General features: G+C 33.9%; 2 protein-coding genes across 3 annotated transcripts in view; one reads left to right on the plus strand and one right to left on the minus strand.

Moving 5' to 3' along the window:
• The window catches only part of LOC106666158 (transcription factor IIIB 90 kDa subunit), a 37,912-nt gene that overhangs the window by 3,462 nt on the left and 12,436 nt on the right, over positions 1–22,014 (plus strand). The window lies entirely within an intron of this gene.
• On the minus strand, positions 1,393–20,532 carry LOC106666159 (BTB/POZ domain-containing protein 6). 2 transcript variants are annotated; one of them, XM_014393119.2, is made up of 7 exons: positions 20,382–20,532; positions 18,881–19,003; positions 4,057–4,392; positions 3,847–3,994; positions 3,481–3,697; positions 2,530–2,895; positions 1,393–2,467 (listed from the first exon to the last, which is right to left on the minus strand). In XM_014393119.2, the coding sequence occupies exons 2-7, from the start codon at positions 18,996–18,998 to the stop codon at positions 1,982–1,984; spliced, it is 1,671 nt and encodes a 556-aa protein (XP_014248605.1). In that variant the 5' UTR covers positions 18,999–19,003; positions 20,382–20,532; the 3' UTR covers positions 1,393–1,981. The 2 variants fall into 2 exon arrangements, with proteins under 2 accessions (XP_014248605.1, XP_014248606.1); XM_014393120.2 differs by lacking the exons at positions 18,881–19,003; positions 20,382–20,532 and adding an exon at positions 6,808–7,074.

Consider the following 22,014-nt stretch of genomic DNA (forward strand, 5'->3'; position numbering starts at 1 on the left):
GAAACAAGTTTTGCCATGTTATTTCATCTAATATATGAAAAACTTTACCTAGGTATATTCTACTTTTGCATCTTATTTATTTCCATTTAATCCATTCATTTTTAATACTTTTAAGTTAAAATCTATTCTATAATGTGCTTTTCATTGTGTTCACTCGTGAAATTTACAACTGTAGTCTGAAGGATGTATTTGGATTCTTATCAATCATTTTGATCCTAATTGGGGTGGTTTGTCAAACATTTCGCTATCTTGGTAATTGTTGTATGTTTTAAAAACTTATCTCAAAGGCTTATTTTCCATAATTTGGTTAGAAATATTTTTGTTGCAAATTCAGTAACACTAAAAAATGATATTAATATTACTTTTAATTTAAAACAACTCCAAATGATAAAATATATCAAATTTTAATATTAATGTGTTAAAATTCACATAAGAGTTTCTTGAATGTGAATTTTAAGAGAGTTTCTTGTATAAAGAAAGCAATTTCTGTCTCACATAGGAGGGTTAAATTCCAAACATAGACATATGTTTAGACAACTTAGCTTTACAGAAGGGGGCTGGGCAATTTAACTTTATACAAGGGAGACTAGAACAACTTAACTGTACCCAGGGGGAGGGACTGGACAACTTAATTTTCCATAAGGGGACTAAGACAACTTAACTTTGCATGAGGGGACTGACTGAACAACTTTTTGGACAAACCCCTTGTGGGCAAATTTTCCACAAGGTTACTGAAACAACTTAACTTTACATAAGGGGACTAGCCAACTTAACTTTGCATTAGGGGACTGAACAACTTAACTTTACACAAGGTGGACTGGGCGACTTTACACGAGGAGACTGGACAACAGCCTTACAGAAGGGGAATAGACTTAGATCTTTACATGAGTTTGTCTAAGGGAACTAGATAATTTAATTTTACACAAGGGGACTGTGATGATTACTTGTTTAAAATTCTAAGGAAAATGCTGTAATTCAAATATAAGAATGGCTTGCAAGGAAAATATGAGAATTGGATGCCTTAATGCTCTACTTTGTCCTTGTGGACCAAAAATACAAAAAATTTTTGTTGAAGAATTGTTTCAACCCTCAGATGCATTAGAATGTCATAATAACCAATGACAGTTGAACAGATTTCACTTATTTTTATATATTTACATCCTTTAAATTTATCTTATTTTATTAATATATATCGATCAGAAATATACAATTAAATAATATTTCTTTTACTAGTTAATATTTATTTAAAACTCTAGTAACTTTTCACTTCAGTTTCTGGCCTCAAATCAAATATTTATAAATGAAATAACATATTTGTATGAAAAAAAAAAATATACAGAAAAACAAACATTCAAACAATTTAACATTAAAGTTTTAGAACTCATTGTTAGGAACTTAACATGAAACAGTTTTTATTTACAGTGTCAATCAATGTTTAAGTACATATTTAAAATGTAAAAACAGAAAACTTTTATAAGAGGAAAGACTAGAAGTTTTATACAAATTCCTCGTCATGGAAATATATCACACACAGTCTAAATTTTATAATTTTTTCTTTCTCTAGTTCCGATTAAAATCACTGAGAAAAATTATCACAATTTCTCCCTTACCAATGGCCATAGGCTATAGTCAAAATTGTATCCATTCTAAAAAATATACAATATCATCTACAATGCTACACTTTTTAAGTATGTCATGTGTTCTAGATTTTTTCTTTCATTTGTCACCCTTGTCTTTTTCATTACTGTAATCTAATTATTTTTAAAAGTCTACAATTTGAATATCGAAAGCTCTTTTTTTTCTTATTTAAATATTAGAATAACAATAATTGTTTCTTTTTTCTCTAAAATTCATATTTTTTGTCTGTAAAATTATTAAAATTTTAGAATTAATGAATAAAAAGCCAGTCAAATATTGTAAACTTGTATAAGTTCTTGCTGGCTGGTTTTATCTAAGATAAAAACAATATTAGCAATCGTTCTCAGTTTTGTGGAGTCTCTTCTACAGGCAGCTGTGTCGGGCCATAAAATATAAGATCAGGTATTTGCCCTCCTTGCACACCAGTGCCATTAGTTGATTCAGAAGAACATTGAAACTGAAAAGTCACTTGTGAAGCCGTAACATCTGAAAGGCCTTCCTGCCCAAAGTAGCTCAATTCGCTGCCGTCCAATACTGCAGAAGCGGTGTAATGTGTGTCAGGCTCGATTTGAACAGGGTGCTCGAAGTAAACGTGGAAAGTATTAGAGGAGCCGTCAGAAAAAAACTTTGTCTCATTCAGAGCCAATACACGCCCGAGACGTTTCAACTCTATTCGAACGGAGTAATCAGCTGCTCCGTTTGACGACCCATAGAGACCGAATCCAACAATGAATATTCGTTTATCAACGCTGAATTGAATTGAATCACACCTTCCTCTGTATCTCCACTGGTTGCTTCTGTAAGCACATGACTGGAACCTGTGACAGACCTAAAGAAAAAGAAAGAAAACATTACCAAATTGTATGCCAGGCTGTAAGATAGAATTTTTACCTGTGCTTTTAGGCCGGCCCTAGGCTTAATGGGAAACTGAAGTGTGGGTTTAGTTTGCGCAGTAAAATGCAGAAATATGTCGATGGTTTCCTCTTTGGTGAGAATACCTGATTGTGCTGGCCCGTTTGCAAACTCGTCCAGGCTCATTGTCGGGATCCTGACGAGCCTCAAAGATTCGCCCAGAGCCGACCTTCTGTTTGCTGGCGTAGGGGGTATGTCCCGTCTAAGGCATTCGGCACCTGCCCAAGCCAAAGCTGCTTCAAAAAGATGGGTTTCCTTACAGTTGAGAGTCTCTCTCGATAATACCGATGCAAAAGTCCTTGAATCGATATCACAAAACCCATCCGATCTGAGTGCCATCTCAGCCTAGGATAATAAAAAAAATCTTTTTTAACTTGAGTGCTTTTTCAAAGTATTCTTTCTATTCTTCAATGTTTTAGAAAACTTATAGATTGTTAAAATTTTAGGCACTACTTGACCTAAATTAAACCAAAATTCTAATAAGTTCCTTAACAACATAGGTTTCAATTGATATTTGTTTGCTTATTTTTTTCCATATCTTAAATATTATTATTATAATAAATTTTATATGGTTAAGTTCTGCCAAAATCGTGACAGCTTTTGGTCTTTGGTTTGAGTTTTAAAATTTGAGGGTAATTTAAATTTTAATATTGCCTAGCTTCAATAGTGAATAAGTATCACGTTTCCACAGTGATTTGAATGACATTGTACAAAAACCTGTTTAAAAATGTTGAATATATTTTCTATGATATATATACACAGACACTACAAACATCTAATCAAGTCAATAATGAACACAACTTATATAATAATTTTGGGTTATATCCCCAAAGTAAGGAAGTTTTGGCCTTGACTAGCTACTTTGGTCATGGTTCCATTACAGTCTGTTTAAAATGGCGAAGGATTCGTTAAGAATCTCCTGTGTTCTACCTGTGCGTCGATGACTTCCCAGCACCTGGACATTAGGTCCGGTTCCTCGAAGAGCCGTGATTGTGAAAGAAGGAGACAGGCATTTTTGGCCGTCAATGATGTTTCCAAATAAGCGACGCAGGCCCTCGCCAGATGTGGTATTATATACTTCTTGGCTGCATACAGAGTGGCGAGCACCGTGTCGGCTTCTAGGCAAATTTCATCACAGTAGAGATATCTGAAATATTTATATTAAGCTTTTAACCGATCTGCAAGTTAAACACTTTTCATCTCTTTAAACCAATATCTTAAACCCCCACACTTTATGAAGTATGATAAAATATAATTGAAAAATTTCCTTATATATTACATACATAAATTACTCACTTGAGCATGGTAAGGAAAGCTAAAGGTTCGACGTCAGGTACTTCGATTTGTTCCTTATTCTCTGCCAGTCCACCATAGAACATGGCATAGAAGACTGAGCTCCCCGTTGCTAAGACATATTTGTGTGCTGGGATCCTCTGAGTATGACCTGTTTTCAAAGAAATTCATTAAATATATTTTTCACCAAATAAACGAACTGTTCAAAATTACCAGTAGATCCGACAACGAAAGTAATATCAGCCATGAGCTCGTTGTTGAACATGGCCGCATTTCTTTCTCTGACTGTTGGTTTAGCAGCCTGCCAGTTTGGGTCGAGTGTCGACAATTCGGCCTCAGCGTCATCGGCGATAGGGGGCAGTACGAAAGTAGTCGAAGGCGTAGACGAAGAGGCATTAGAAGTTGCAGGGTTGGGCGAAGCTAGAGGCGACGTAGGGGCAGACGCCGGCTGTGTAACTTGCACAGACTCTCTCTGTGAGATGCCACCTCCCCCTCCTCCTCCGCCATTCTGCGTTGGAGGAGATAAGCCTCCATTGTTGATTGTTTCCACTAAAACAGAAATTCAGCATTATTAATTTTTACCGAAACACTTCTTAAAATTTTTATTCAAAAAGGTCAACCATAATAAATCGCTCTAATATTCAAGCAATAAAATTAATTTATGTAAATAATCTTAGTTTCACTCCCTCCCTGTCATAATTAGCCATACAAACTTGTTTTTCTGCATACATTTTGACTGTATATTCAAACTTCATCTTATACGTATTTTATTTCATAGTAGCATAATTAATTATTAATATGAGTGCACTATTCAGAATGAAAATTTCAATACTGTTTCTCTTCAAGCTATAAACATGTTTTTTTTTTTTTAATTTATTCGCTGATCGTGATTGATCTGGAATACCATAAATTATGAGAAAAGTAAACATGTTTGCGATAAAGAGGCCTTTTACCTATCATTTTCATTTTAAATATATTCAAGTGTTTATTTATTATTAAAAGAGGGTTATTGCATTATCATTCAATCAAAAATGTATTCTTTCACTACTTAATAACCATACTCATATCAATAGTAATGGAGTAAATAAGTAAATGATTCAATGATCAAATGATTAGTCAATGTAAGTTAGCCTGTATATGAAGGAGGAAGAATGATTGATTAAAAGTTAAGTATGTAATAAATAACATTACAAACTTACACATTTTATTTCTCATGATTCATTGACTCATGTCAATAGATATGGAGTGATTATGTGAATAATTCAGTTATTAAATGAGAGATGAATGTAAGAACGAGTTGCCATAGAAAGTTCAGTACATATTTGAGTAAATACGCCGAATGAGCCTATTTTAAATACACCACATCTGTGGTGTGGTGGTATGTTTTTAGTCAATAAAATTAAATAATAAATGAAATCAATAACTATATCATTCATTTTCACATTTACATAAACAAATGATTCGGCGTGGAAATTATTAGTGAATGTAAGCGTGCCAGTGTACAAAGGAGCAAATGAGCGATTGAGCAAAAAAAAAAAAGTAATATTTTAAATATATATGTCTGTAGTGTGTGTGTGTGTGTGTGCGTATCTGTTAATAAAAGTAAAATAATGAATTAAATTACTAACCAAATCATTCACCCACACATTTACATAAGTGAATGATTCAATGAGCAAATGAATGGTAAATGAAAGAGTGAATGACACTCCAAAACGTCCATATTTTAAATAGGATTTAGTTTCTCACTATTCATTAACTTATGTGAATAGTTATGGAGTGAATGTGCGAACATTCAGTTAAAAAATAAAGATGAATGTAAGAGTGCTGGCAAAGAAAGGAGTGATTAAATATTTGAATAAATACTCCAAAATGTTCCTGTTTTAAAGACCTGTAACTGTATGTGTGTTTATTAATAAAAGTGACAGTGAATTACATCACCAAACAAATCATTCACTCACACATAAGTGAATGGCTTGTGAATGTAAGTTACCAATGGCATATGAAGGAGCAAATGAGTGATGGAGCAAACTGAATGTTCCATTTTATCTTTGAGTGTGACTGTGTTTATATAATAAAAATAAAATAGTAACATTACAAACTTACACATTTACTCTCTCACTATTTATTTATATCGACAGTGAATGAGTCAGTTAGCAAATGATATATGGAATGACTTGAGTGCGTGATTAATTCAACACACCAATAATGTATATGTATATTTATTGAATACTAGTAGGGCCATGATGACTTGTCACAAACTTTTTTTTTTTAAATTAAATGACATATGGCATTTCAAATGTTTGGTTTGTTTGGGCCATATATTTAGAAAACGTATCCACTTGTTCTAAGATAGAAAAAAAACCTTTTGCCATTTTTTCTTTGACTTGAAGTGTTTCAACTATTAAGGTCTTTTTTTTGAAATGAAGAAGAAAGAAAGAGAAAAATACAATGGAATCTTCTTAGGGTCAGAATGTTCGTTTATGTTTTTGAATTTTTTATTTTATTTATCATGTTTGATTTATAAAATGTTTCATTTTTTAAATGATGGAACTTTTTAAAGTTGATTTTTGCCTTTGTGCTTAATTAATCAAAATGGGTGAAATTTTTATCTCCCCACCACTTGTAAAGTGGATCACCATCGCGTTTAGCCTAATTATTATATGTAATATAAAATATTTTTCAAAAACAATTGTAAATCCTGGTTTCAGTTTATTTATTCAGAAAATGGAAAAATAGGAAAGATGTATTAATAGTAAAGACTCGAGCAGACCAGAGGAGGAGCGGGTAAGACGCCAAAGCCTGTCGTCCCTGCCCTAATAATCGATAACTGGGCCCGTTCGTCCTAGAGGTCCGTCCCAAACGCCAGACAAAGCCCATTGGAAATCTTCTGTTGGAAACAGCGTCGTGAAATCGGTCGAAACGGACAGAATAAAACTCATTATACACAAAATTAGAGACGCTCACCGTTCACCCACTGATTAGACTGGAAGACGGAAATGTCCTGAAGCCTTTTCATCGGTTTCTGGGCGATTTTCGAGTAGAGATTCGACATGGCCATTTTCACTGGGTTGACCACCGGCCCCGGCGAGACTCTGAGCGGCAGGTGGACGACAGCCCCTCCGCCCTGAACGACATCAACAGAGACACCACCGTAAATACGCACGTCGCACCGTGCCGTAACCCGTAACCCGTAACCCGTTTTACGGCAGAACAATCGACCATATGATCAGGCGGGGTGGGGGGCACCGACACAGCTACCAACCTTTGACTTCTCTCTCCTCCGTCGATATCCATGGGAAAACGCGTCAAAAAATTATATTTTCATCATCGTTTTAAAGATTTGAAAAACTTTGTCCTTTATGGCCTTCGAGAAGAGATTCGACATGTATTTCTTTCAGGCGTGATCCACATTTCATAGTTGGCCGCTTCCACAACGCCATGACCTGCCATCAATGATAATTTTGATCAAACCGCATTTGTGAGTCTACACAATGCAATTTCACAACTTTGTCTCTGAAAAAGTTATAAAAGAAAATCTAATTATTGCATATTTTTAAAAGTACCAACGTTCGTTCGATAGCAATCAATCACATATTCACTAAGTCAATATGAATCCTTCACATATTAACTCCTTCAGTATTGACTTATTGGAAGTCAATAAGTAGCGAAAGGGTTAAATGTGCGAGGAATGATTTAGTTTTTTCAAATACATACACTCCCCCTCGCACACGCAAACGCGCCCGCCCGCTCGCTCCCTCCCACCCTCTCTCTCAAACTCTCTCACTCACTCATTCACTCACTCCCTCACTCACTCACTCACTCACTCACTCACTCACTCACACACTAACTCACACACTGTGGTTTATGTTGAATAAAGAAACATTTTGGTGTGTTTCCTCAAGTATGAACCTCTTATTCAGAATTGATTCATTTTCCTATTTATTAGATAATACTCCTTTATTAACCATTAATTTGCTCATAGAATCATTCACTTATGTAAAAGTGTGCGTGAACGATTTTGTTATTGATGTTATTAAAAATATTATTATACTTTAAGTAATCAGACACACCACAGATAGATAGCATCTGTGTGCACATTTACTCAAATATGGACTCACTCTTTGTAGGTCAACTCGCTCTTACATTCATCTCACATTTGCTAACGGAATCATTCACATATTCACTCCACAACTATTGATATAAGTTCATAAATAGAGCGTTGATTTCATAAAGCCCGCTATTTCTCCCCATCATGGAGACGAATAGAAAAGATAGACTTAGTGTAAGATGAGATAGGGCTGACCGGCCCATTCTTGTTTAGAAAAGGTGAGAAGAAAAACGTGGCCCGTATTAAGTTTTAAAATTGATTATAAAGTGTTATCAGTTTGTTTTTTTATTTTAATTTAGTTAAAGGTACATTGTACACAACACACAGAGTAAGTGTTTCTGTTTGTGCATGCACAAGAATTTTGGTTAATTTTTCCTTTGTGTATTTTTCTTATTCTTATTGTAAGCATTAATCTTTTTATAATTTGTGATTGGGAATTTATTTTTTTTAAATATAATTTGTGATTAAGCATTGATTTTTTTTTTATAATTTATAATTACTATATATTTAGTCTAGAAGATGAAGTTTTGTGTTCTATTTATACATGATTCACTGAGGTACGATCCTCCGACTATAAAAAAGTCAAATAATCACTACAAATAGTGGTAGCAGAGCGTGGTTGAGCAGTGAATTTTGGTATCTTAGTTTGATCATCAAGAATCTTTCTGATTTTTTCGTCTTTCTCTAATTGTTTTTTCTTATTTCTTTCGATTGCAAACCTACAGTGACTATTTTAAGACTTTTGTCAATATTACGATCCATCTTTTCATTATTATCGCTCTGTGGCAAAAAGCTCGAAACAGTCGATGATTTCATAGCTCTAGTCTGCCTAGGCATTGGCCTGGCCTTAAATTTAAAGGGTTCAGTCACTGTTTTAATTGATTCCTTTGGCTTAACTTCAGTCAATTTAAAAGGCACAGGGACAGTGGATGGCTTTGGTGGTGGTTTGTTCATCACTGGGGGTCTGAATATATTTTTATTTACAGGTTTCGCCTTTACAAGAGTGTTTTCTACTTGAGAAGGTACAGGAGGTGGACGTGTTCTAAGCTTTGTTGAATTTTGGTGAACGAGCCACTGTTAAAAGTAAATTTGTCCTTACTGGAGCAAATCTTATAGATTTTGACTTAAACCTAGGCGGAGTATCATTGTGAAAATGAAATATCTTCTCATCCAAGGTCTGATATTTTCCCCCATACTTTATCGGAGAACGTTTTCTTTTTAGTGATTTTCTGTCCACTACTCTGTTTCTTAACTCCTCAATTTTAGGACTCTTGAAAACATCATGTCTTGAATTTAACTGAATGCCTTCGCGTGTGGTAACTAATTTATTTTCCTCCTTTTTTAACCCTTCAGTTTCAGCCTCTTTATCCAAATTTGAAATTCGCCTTTTGGCTTTCATAATAGGTCTCCCTCCTTTGAGATATTTGCCATTGCCATTACTGTTAGTTATATCAGATAAAACATTTGATCGTGATGACGTTGGATGGACTAATGGTGTAAAGAACTTCTCTTTTAATTCCACATTTGGCTTTGGCATCGAGGGGACAGATTTCTTATTTGAATCGGATTGGATATCAAAGTACTCGTCCGCTCTGAAGTACAACGTATTAAATAAAATTAAATTAATGCTTGAAATATATAAATTAATTTAAAAAAATTAATATTTGAAATAAATATTAAATAATTAATTAAATAGCATATTAATTCAATAAATAAAATTAATTAAGTCAATAAAGATTAAATAATAATTGTAAATTTAATTAATTAATTATTTAGAAAATCTATAAAATGCACAAGATTAATGCTTACAACTTCAAGTTTATAATTAGAATTATTATCAGGAATAAACAAACCTAAGGCAATTAAGACCAAACTCTCAAACTCATAACCATACAAGCACCCCAAAAAAAAAAAAAAAATCTTCAATGACGTATCTATGAGAAATGACTCCATACTACGCATCAACCTCGGGAAATCTTGGACATTGTTTGGCTCGTTCTTCTTGAAGAGGACTACATCTAGGAGATCTTCATGTTTCATCCACACCATTCATCAATCTTCATGTAGAAATCGTCCACACTGTCATCACCAGAAACAGTACCAGAATTATGGCCAATTTTTTGGGCGCAGTTCCAGAAGCAGTACCACAACCTCAGGTGGCAGCCAAATGCTTTGCATCGAACATCCAGGATCACCATCACCATCACATAGAACATGATAAAAAAAAGATGGCAGCGTCAGTGGGCCGGGTCGTCCGAGAGGCTTTTGCGCGTCAAGAGCACGATTCGTAGATGGCCCCCCGAGAACTTGAGCCGGAAAAAGGAATCGTCCTTACGCGATTAAGAATAGGCCATACACGGTTGGCCAAAGCCCGCGCAGGGGCCCCTTATGCAGAGAAAGGTTGCTCGATGTCTCCCACATACTGGAAACATGTCACGCCTTGACTCCCTACAGGGAGCGTGTAGGCATGCCATCCAATCTGAAAATGGTACTCGAGCACTGCAGCGGGTTTCTGGGTCCCCTGTTCCGCTTTTTGGGGGAAATTGGGTTTTTTATTGCATATAATATGTCTTATATGTTGTGTGTCTATATGTTTTGTCTGATTGCATGTATTTATTAGCGTGAATGGCGAGGGGTAAGGGTGAAATATAACGTGATCATCGTCCCTCGAACGTTGAGAGCGTATTAGTGTGTGTTCTGGGTCGATGGCGGAATATTTATAAAAGTACTCCATCGACCCCAATCTAGATTAGTTTAAGTGTAGGTCGGTGGAGGAATATCAAGTACTCCACCGACCAAACGGAATGAGTGTACTGTATGGATGTGTTTATTTGTATGAATGTAGTGTTTGAAAGTGTAAATAGAATATAGACTTAGTTGGGGGCTGAAATGACCTAGATGTCGGAAGCCCCAGAAAAAAAAAAATTAATATAAGTTTATAAATAGTGAAAAGTAAATGTTTAAGTTGGTAATGTTATTTATTATTGTACTTTTATTATATAAGTGCATACGAGCGAGAGAGAGAGTAAGTTGTAGTAGTATATTTTTTAATAAATAAATAAACAATCCCAACCACTCCCATTCATTCCCTCATTTGTTTATGAATGGGCTAGTGTTTTCCTTGTGTTAAGTGTTGATATGTTGGTTGAACGTATTTATCGTGGTCCGTATTTTCTCGCTGGTTTGCCAGACGCGTTTTTCGACATTTTTCGGTCTTAAGTGGTTGGCCTTTGCGTTAATTTCAGGAAGTCCTACTTTTATATTTGAAAAATTGTCAAAGGTGTTAGGGAAGGGCTTTAATTATTAATTATTATTACTTTAATTATTATTAAACGAAAATTCATAAATAACTTTTATTTACCCTAATTTTCAGGACAGTTATGAAAGGGTGTTTTTCTTTGTTTAGTTTGGACAAAGGCTAAAAACATATTCAGGCACAGAGTTAAGTTAAAACATTATTAAAAGTTATCAAAATATCCACGCCTAAATCAAATGTTGAAATGTTAGTAAAACATCAGAAGTTGATTTTTATGGATTAATTTGAAAGGCTGCTAACTTGTGTTCTCTTCATTTCAAGGCTGTGTAAAAATCCGTCGAAGGTGAAAAAAGGTTTAACAAGATACTCTCCCATAATTATAATATTATTTAATACAAATTATACGTATATAGAAAACCCATTTCCTTCTTATGTTTTTGCTGCTTAACAATAAATTTAATCGAAATAATTCCGCCTCTTTCTTTGATTAAAAGGGGGCATCTCCTGTTAGGTGATCTGTAGATGAGTTTCTGTTCTGTTCTTTACTTCGCTCCGATCGAATTCATCATGAAAAATGAAAAGGTCTAAAAGAAATCTCTGATTCCAAAAGGCCTAGTTTTCTTGATATATTGAAATAAACAACAGCTTATACACGATTTATACGATATTGATATACAATGTTAAATCAAAATGATCAATCAAAATGAAAAAATGCTAAATTAGGTCAGATTTGAGTGCCTGGTTAGATTTTTTGAAAAGTTTTTTTTTACAGATTTTACAGATGGAACAAAGAAATTTTTAAAAACTTTTTCAGTGTTATTTTGATATTTGGTACTACACAAAGTACCGTACTTTTCAGTGTTGATGATTTTCAAATAAAGAGGCCTCAAATCGTTCAATTTGTCCTAATGAGGATCACCAAATATAGTAAAAATTTGCCGACCTTTCAGGGACTGTTTGGACTCGCTTAGAAGCTTGGGAGTGGCGTTTGCAAATCTTTCACAACAATGCACATACTTGTTTGAACAGTGGTTTAACCTATTTTTTCTGTTTTTTGCATTGTATTGTAAAAAACGGCACTTCAATATTTAAAAAAAAAGATTCTTGAATCTCACCTTTAGGCGACAATCCGGTTGGATCAGAGCAAGATTCAAATTTTGCGTTTTAAACAGTTGTCTATGATATTCTTCCATTCACATATTGACATGTCAAATTTATACTTAAGTACTAACTTGGATCGTAATAGCAAACATTTCATTGTTGTTCTATTGTAACATAATTGTTATACACGAAATTCGTAAGTCTCAAATCATGGACCGATTGATATTTTTTATTTTTCAATGTTTATCGGAAGTTAATATTAGAGGAGCATCGGAGTGAGTGAGTAAGAAAGAATGAATGATTTAATCAATTGTTGTATGAGTGAATGATTTAGTAAGTGATTTTTATGGGAGAATGAATGATTGAGTTTATATGTGAATCAAGATGCGATGACCATTGCAGTCGGTCAATGAGAGATTAAATTAATTAGGAACGAATTGAGAGATTTGATAGTGTTCTATTGAGTGAGTAAGTGAAGTAAATGTAAGTTGTCCGATTGAGTTATTGAGTCAGTGAGTGAGAGATTATGTGATTGACAATAAATGAGTAAAGGAGTGATTGTGATGCTGTTTGAGTTAGCGAGTAAATAAATGATGTATTATAAATGATTGTGTGAACGAATTAGGAAAATTGAAAGACAATGAGATTTAAATATGAATAAATGATTGCCTTATTAAGTGTATGAGAAAATGATTGAGTTAGTTGACAATGCATGCGTGATTCTGTGAATGAAGGATTTAACGATTGAGTAAATTAATTATTATAAGAGTGAGTGATGGCGATTTTTCAAGTGAGTGAGTGATTGTGTGAATAAATAGACAGAAGTGATAAATAATGTTTGAACGAGTGAGATATAAAGTGAGTGATTGTATGAATGAATTAGGGAAAGAATGTGTGATTGACAATGTTGCAAATAATGATATATGAAGTGGGTGATTATGTTAGTTAGTTATAGTTAGTGATTGTGTGAAAAATTAAGGCATGAGCAATTGGGGTAGTGTTCGGATGAACGAAATCATGTGAACGATTCATCTAAAGCGAGACCGAATTAGGAAATAAGTGAGTGATTGAGATAGTGTTTGATCGCATGCCTTCGAATCTGGTTTTCATTAATTGACATAGTTCAATTGTGGGTGAGATCCGCTTGCTTCACCCTCCAGGGGTGAACTTCTGGGTTTTTTGGAGAGTTCAATATCTAGGCCTTTGATTGGGTTTGTCTGGCAGGCTTGGAACTATAGATACAAGCTGACAGAAGAATTTAATTTTTGATTTTATACAGTCTCTCTCTCTCTCTCTCTCTCTCTCTCTCTCTCTCTCTCTCTCTCTCTCTTTTTTCTCTTTTTTTAATGCATACAGAATTTTCATTTTAACACAGCAACCTACGGCAGTCGGATTTTTGGATCCATTGTCTATTTACTGTTATGTTATTCTTCTCTTTATTGTATTTTGGTTTATATTGTAAATAAAACAGTTTTTCATTCATTCATTTATTCATAGTGTTTGAGTAAGCGAATGATGCGATATGATTGGTTGTGTGTCTAAATTAGGAAAGGAGAGAGTTGTATATGAATGAGTGAATGATTGTTAGTAAGATTGGGTAAAGGAAGGTAGTGAGTTTCTGTGAATCTTTATTGATTTCGCTGATTTAGTGAATGAATGTGAATGATGATCAATTCATGATAGATCGAGTTATTTCAATTATTTCTGTTTCTGCATACGCGTGTGCAAAAAATTTTTCAATATTATTTATTAAAAGTATAAGGGGTTTCATAAGGAGCGTTGTTATTATGTCGTTTTATCCACATTTTGTAATTATTCTTCGATGAAAAAAACGTTCGATAACTTGGCTTTCTACGTCGTTTTGTGATTTTGGTGAGCATGTAACGACAGAATCTTTTTGCAGATCACCTTTGAAAGTTCGCGTTGGACAATAGAGACGGGCATTGAATGTAGGTTAATAAATGTTATTATTTTATTTATAAATTATCATAGGTTTTAAGAGTAAATTGATTTCAAATGCGTATGGATAAGGCGATTTCTCAACTTGTATAGTTTTTGTTAAAATATCAGAAGTGAACGTTCGATGGGTGAAAGTAAAAATTAGCCTTCGTGAATCCCACTTTCATTTGGTGCAAGTGTTCAGATCTCAGATAGAACGTCTTCGTTCCTGTCTTTTATTATTAATGTCAAAAATATTTAATTTTTTTATTTATGAAGATTATATAAAGATCTTATTTAGTAGATGCAAGATTGTTTTCGTTTTTTATACTACTCGGATAACGTATCTTCAAATAATGAAGCCTTACTAATCTTGTTTAATATCCTTAATAAAATTGCATTGTTGGGCTGGAATGTTTGTTTAATAAATTATTTAATCAATGTAGGCTCAATCGTATTGAATGAAATCGATGAGTACTTTTGAATTGAATCTGAATTAACAAACAGATCACAGAATTTGTTGAAACATTTGTCGAATGAAGTCGAACGCTGATCATTTTCTTTTATTGCCCTCAACAATTTACATCGAGACCGTAAGGTGTCTTAATTCACTTTTAATGGCATAATAAACCGGACAAACACTCAGCCTTTATCAGGCCAGGAAAGGAGTTTTATTTTTCTCCCCTAATTGTCTCCACGTTTGATCGCATTTTGGGAAAATCTCAAAAACGGACAATTGTTCCAGTGATGTTTCATTTTTTTACATAGACGGTTTTTTTTAAATTTTGTTTTTTATTTCCCTTTCATCTGTGAAGCGTTGAAGGCAAACAGCCTTTTAGAAATTCTGTATAACGAGTTTAAGCGGTGTGAATTACTTCAGTAGTGTCCTGTTTGCTCAACAAACTATTCCTAGTGTTCCTTGTTTTCTTTGTTTGGTCTTTTCCTTCCCCAATCTTTTGAGCCATAATTAATATTAAGTTCGACGAATAAAAAACAAATTTTAAATTTTTAGCGAAATAGTGGAAAAAGACATTGTGTAAATTAGAAAATAAAAAACCAGCGTTTGATTTTTTAGTTGCATTGTTATCCAAAATATCTTGCACACTGCTAAATCAAATAGAATATGCAGAGAAATAACTTTTACTTGTTATTAAACAAATTAAAATCAAGTAAATTATTTATGATTGATTACCTTTTACTGATAATGTATTAGTATTGTTCACTGATAATAATTAAATATTATTATTTTAAGCTTTTTCTGGACAAACACGCAAAAAAATCCATTTAAAAGGGATGTGTTTTCATACTGCGTTATTTTTTTCTCAGCAATTATTGGAAGAAATTCAGCATAGGCGAAAGGGTAACACGTACTTAAAGCATACAATGGAGGAAGTCGATGCGATGGAAGTGAAAGTGGTTACTTTCTCCAGAAGTTACGTTATCAGTGCGTCCAAGGTTGACCTTCCTAGTCTTAAGGGTTTTTTTAAAATTTTTAAATCGGACCATTTGTGAAAAAAAAACACGAAATAATTTTTCCACTCCTCTGAACAAAAATGAGAACAAGATTTGGCAATAGACAGACTGCACGCCCTTGACATAATTCACAATCTATAATTTTCAACTGTGTCACTTTGAGATGTTATTTTCGTCCTGTCCAATCTTCGAAGGAAAGTTCTTCATTGTTCTAAGTTGAAACTTTAAATATTTCTTATTTGTGCATTTTTCCAAGTGATACTGGGAATATAAATAAAACCAATGTTTCTTCATCTTCAGATGTTGAACTTTCTTTTCTGGTTATGCAATTCTATACCACTCATTATTTCAGCCTTTCAATATTTTAAGAACAAGTCAAAATAATTTCACAGAGATACAAGTCATTATGCTGAACGTCTGATTTTTGCCCAATACCACCGGTTATCCGTCAACATTGGTGCGTTTATAATACGTCTTCAGGGTGTTTCTCTTTTATTGTTTGTTTATTATTTGATATCGCGAAGCAAAAAAAAAAAAAAAAAAAAAAAAAAACGCATGGATTTTTAAATACGTATGAGGTTTAAACAAAATCTTCCCAAAATATATCATAGGATTTTGTAAGATTCGTCATAATATCAACGTCATTAATATGACAAATTAGATCGGCATATGTTGTTTATTGTCTGACAGATTTTGATTCGAGCAATAATTTTAATCGACCTGCTTCTTGACCTCCCTGAGACGGTTCTTTGCCTTCTGGGGAAAAGTTTCTCCCAAACCTAACATAGCGACACTGGCACATTTCGCCGATTAAATTATCCAAGGCCAATTGGCATTTTTCTAAAAAAAGTAAAAAAGAGCACCAAGCGGGAAAAATTGACTTTTATCCATCGCGAATTGTAAGTTGTCAATTCAAGAACAGTGTGCATTTTAAACGACCAGCATTGAATAGAAAAGGTTAGTAATGAACATAAATTAATGAGATAATTAGTAATGTGTAAACTACACAGGGTTACCGGCCAGGTCGTTGACATCGAATTTTCATAGGCGCAATAAATAAACGAATACCATGTTTGCTAATAATGTATCCTTTTTAATTAGAAGTGATTTATGGTAGGAATTAGACCTTTTCCTTTCTCCATTTTGACAAAAGATAGCAAGAGATTAGATTAACCTGAACTTAGTTTTCCAGAAGTAGAAACGTTTCCGGAAGGAATCGCTTGCCAATTATCATTCAGTTCACGAACCTCCGAGTGACCTTAGGAAACAAGGGGTCTAGTTTGCATAATGGTATATTTTTGGTATACAATAAGATGATGTCCAAATGAATAATTGTGAATATTATTCTAAATGAATAATAATTAAGCAAGAATAAGGGAGGACCGAGAAGACAAACAACTTTTCTACTATCGGTTTCCTACTGAACAACAGCTTATTGTCAGGGCCTAAATATTTCTAGTTCTGTTTTTATTCGAGGGTTTATTTTTAAATTTCAATTAGCCGTTCGTGTATTCAAATCAATCTGAGGTCAGGGCGTTCGCGTTTGACGATTTCAATTAGAGCAATTACAAAATAACGTGCTGGTTGCTCCTAATTTTGATAGTTGACGTAAATAATTTTAACAATTCGGTCGACAATTATCCTGATGACGTCCGCTCGAAGATGGTACAAATTACGGATGCCTAAATCTTTTTCCCTCAAATTCATGCGTGAAAAGACTCCTGCAATACTCTGGTTTTTAGTTGACGGAAAAATAATTAAATTTTTCATAATATCCGTCACAAAACAAAATAATAATGCGTGGCAATAATGCATCTGACTTAATGACGATTTTACCAAAACTACATGAAGATAAAACACATTCTTTTATTTTAGTTAGCCCACTGATTAGTAGGCCTCATCTTCTTAGAAATAATTTAAAATAATCTTGTTGTGTCCCCTTTATAAACTTTTTGTCGAAAAATACGCACATTACTTTAAATATGTATAGTTTCTTAATATATACATCCAATCTCAATTTGACTTACTAACACTAATTCAAACCACTCACTCAATTTATCAGTTATTTCAGTCATTCACTTATTCCCTGTCTCAAACATTCATTTTTTACTTGCTCACATCTTCAATGATTAAATTAGGTTCACCTATGACAGTTCATGGATCTTTTTGAGCTTTTAATGACCAGCTATTAAATTTTATAATAAACATCAAATACTACTTTCCTTACATTCACATTGTTACTCACTCACATTCACTGTTAATCATTCATTCTCTCATTTTTTTTACGAGGGTTCGCAACAGCAGAGTCATATAAACCCCCGGTGTTTTTGAAAAAAAAGCCCATTTGTAAGTATGTCGGGTTCGAATGCAGGGCCGCTGGATTCGAACCCGGGACCTTCACCTTGCAGTGATGACCGTCGTGCCAAAGACTAAACCTTGCGGCCACCGACGCTCCCATTTTTCTCTCATTATTTGACTCTTTCATTCAATATTTACTACCATTACTCTTACTCACTCGTTCATATTATTATTTTACACTAACACCACTCTCTCTCAGCTTTTCATTCAATCACTAACTTAGTGGGGCTAATCTTTTGAAGAAATAATAAGTAATAAATAAAGTAATTAGTCTAAAACTAATCTTTATTGGAATAACTGATTGAAAATTTATTTGGTAAAAAATATATTCTTTTTAAATAACGCGAACTTGAAAACTCGAGTGTGATTTAAGTACCGTCGGCCTAGATAGCCCAAGTTAGATAATCGTCCGAACTAGATTTCGGTTGCGTATAATCACTGATTTGTGTCAAATTTCGGTTATATTTAGCTCCCTTTATAGGCTCGATCAAGACAGAAAAGCAAAAACATCCCGTTATTGACCCCCCAGGAAATGATTTTGCAATAAAAACTCAGGCTTACAAAACTTGTAATCAAATAGCAGGATGTTAAACGGCTAACTACGGCCTAGATGATCCATAACGGTTGAAGGCCATTCTAAATTAAAAAAAAATAAAAATAAAAAGTCGACTTTGATTGGAAGTAGAATTTAAATAATCCAACTTGCACCGTCAAGTTCTTTTCAGAAAGAACACAAAAATTGCAATTTTTTCATTTTGGGCAGAGTTATATTTTCAATCTGAAGTAAAAAAAAATCTACTCACTTCCATAGAGCTCTTGTGTAAAAAGCCTGTCGAGAATTTCGACACTGCTGAAGCTTGCGTCTATGTGCTCTCTTCCGTAGAGGAAGGTCTCGGCCAGGGATTTCATCATCGATACCATCCCGCCTGCAACAAACGGGACCGTTAAAATCTGTTTTGCCTCCTTTCAAATCACCTTTGTCAACATTTTTGGTTCTTGTAATAAATTGTCAATTGCAATCTCCCTTTCATATTCATTCACCCCTTCACTCACCACCACCAATCAACATCATTAAATCACCAACTCCATCTATCATTCACAAACTCATTTAGAATCTCACACATTCATTTAATTAATCCCACACTCCTTAACTCGATTACTGACTCTCTGTTTCTCGTTCTTTCATTCACTTTCTTATTCTTTCAACTTCACTATTCATTACTCATTTACAACTTTTCTCATTTACGTCCTTACTCATTCAGTCATTTATTTACTCACTCATTCATATAATCACCTCCTAACGTAGAAAATGTAACTTAATTTGACTTAATATTCTATTATCAGCATAAAATGTTTAATGGTTGTTTATACCATTTTTCCAATTGTCCTTAATATTTACGGGATTCATTTCGTCCTCACGTCTTTCTACTTCAATATAAAAAACGTACTAGTTTTGCTTTCTCTCACTTCTTAAGCCTTTATTTTTTTAAATAGAAAATTGGTTAATTTTTGTTGAAAAGATCGAATCTTAATGATTACCAATCGTTTAACAAACATTTTAAAATCGTCAAAAGATAGATGAAAGGAATGTTAGATAAATTTGTTGTTCTCCATTTATCATTTTTTATTTTTGCTTCAGATCAATGGTTGTGTGTATTATTTTTTTACACTACTGTTGTAAAAAAATTCACAATAGCAACTAACAGTTTCCAGGGAAACAATGGCCATTGAAAAGACATTCTCTAAAAAAGTACATAATTACAAATAATAACCACCCATGAATGTTTGCTGTTTCATCTATCCATCCTTATGACCGTCCTAATGACAGATTTCTAAACTAGATTAACTGGAATCTCAAATTGGCATAATTAGGTTTTACAAATACGGTTTCAAATTTCTTGACCCAACATTGCCAATGACTAACACTATTGATGATTATAATCATTATATGCTAACAATAGTGTTAAGTCTTTGGCAATGTTGGGATTGAGTCGGTCTTCAAAGAAATTAGAAACTTTCTACTAAAAATTTATTTATGCCAATTTGTAGACATCTTTAAGATAGTTTTGCCCTGATGTTGACCTTAAAATAGATCGAAAGCTTGGCACATAACAATTGAATTTGTTTTTTCATCCAGATTATTCGTGATGTATAGATTTATTATGGCCTGTGTATAATGTATGACAGTTTTACCATACTTAATCAAAGTTTAGGAAGTGTTAAAAAATACAGTGTTTTTCAAAATAGGCTTTGATTAAAATTGATTTCAAGCGAACACGGCTAAGTTTAGAGCGATTCGTTTACCTCCAACTGTGACAGTCAATCGTGATCAGCGTCAACCCAGAGCGCAGGAAGCCCGAAGATGTAAAATACCCTTTATTGTTTTTTTTTGTCGTCCTCCAAGATTGTCGTGTCTTGTTTAAAATTCACTCCTCTCCGTCCGGCTGCGAGAGGGACTGTGTACCTTTGGGTACTAATATCAATCCACCACTTCACCATCCACCACTACCGGCTTCCACCTCCACCTTATCTGCCTCCATTCCGTCGTATTCTTTAAAACAGAAGACGGGAATATTATCTTCCTTCTCCCTGTATGTTTTTAAAATGATCACAGCATTGGTGTGTATTTTTTTTGTCCTGCCAAATTATTAAACACACCAGTTAAAAGTTCATTTTTTAAAAATTTCAACAGTAAAAAAAAAGAAAATTCGAAATCGTTGAAAATTTCCAATTTCACCTTGTAAAATATTTTAGAAATTAATTTTTAGAATCAATCTTCTTATACTTATTTCATTCGTATTTACAACTAAAGTGTCTACATTTTATAAGTTTTATAAATAAAACAAGACTCAAACAGACATGAATAACTTCTCCTGGAAAACAACTTTAGCCAATTTGGTTGAGCAAATTGTTTAGAAAAAAAATCATAACATTAGGTTGTGTAATTGGAACTTAATTTTTTGTTAGGAATTCAGGTCTATTAGCGTGTTGTTGGTAATCTACTATGGCAATATGCTATTAACATCTGTGCTTATGCGTTTTGCGTAACATAAACAAATATATTATAATGTCAATTAATTAAGGTTTGTAGTTGATGAAAAAAAGCTAATGGCACGAGAGGGATTGAAAAATGGCAAAAGGAGGGAAAACTCATAAGGGGGGTTGAGATGGGGAGTTGATGTCCGAGTGGATCGAGGTCACGATAGCTCAAGTGGTAGAGCAGCGGCGTATCTAGCCGAAGGTCCTGGGTTCGAATCCCTCTCGTGCCATTAGCTTTTTTTCATCTCAACTAAAAACCTTAATTAATTGTCATGTATTAATTGGTCAAGCGGACCACGAAAGTAGTGAATTAATATTATAATGTATTTTACTGTGTAGTCATGTCTGTAACCCCTATTGAATAAGAGTAACAATTTACATTGTTGTCCAAAAATTACACCTATTCATCCGCCAATAGAATACGGGTGGGCAGTACAATCTGCATTTTAACCCTCTGTAGTGGAGCGAAAATAGAACTAACTAGTGCTTCGCATTCGCATATTTTCTCAGTTTCATAGAAAATCATTGAATCGTGGATATGTAACCTAATCCGTCCCTAACGCTAACCTAAACCGACATTAATCCTCGAACTATCTCTACCTAACTTAACCTACCCGACATTAACCCCTAAACTAGCCTAAACTAAACCTAACCCTACCCTTACCTACCCGACACTAACCCCCTAAACCTATCCTAAACTAAAACTAACCCTACCCTAACGTGACACTAACTCCTCACCTACTAAATCTAACCATTCCTAACCAAACCTAAATTAAACTAACTCTAACCCAATTCACACGAAGAACTCGAGGTTTTTCATTGCTAGTAAGAGTTGGTAATCTATAGGAGCAGGGTCATAGCTAATGGGTGGGTATGCGCGATAAAAGTTAGATCCCAT

This window comes from Cimex lectularius, unplaced genomic scaffold (assembly GCF_000648675.2).
Source record: "Cimex lectularius strain Harlan isolate CLEC.00 unplaced genomic scaffold, Clec_2.1 scaffold165, whole genome shotgun sequence".
NCBI classification, from domain to species: Eukaryota; Metazoa; Arthropoda; class Insecta; order Hemiptera; family Cimicidae; genus Cimex; species Cimex lectularius.

Bases quoted from the DNA above. Each gene is read 5' to 3' on its own strand.
- LOC106666159 (XM_014393119.2), bottom strand. From the start codon at position 18,998: ATGGTATCGATGATGAAATCCCTGGCCGAGACCTTCCTCTACGGAAGA. The intron at 4,393-18,880 runs GTGAGTAGATTT...TTTCTGTTTTAG, and splicing joins TACACAAGAGCTCTATGGAA to TGGAAACAATCAACAATGGA. The intron at 3,698-3,846 runs GTGAGTAATTTA...TAAATATTTCAG, and splicing joins GCTTTCCTTACCATGCTCAA to ATATCTCTACTGTGATGAAA.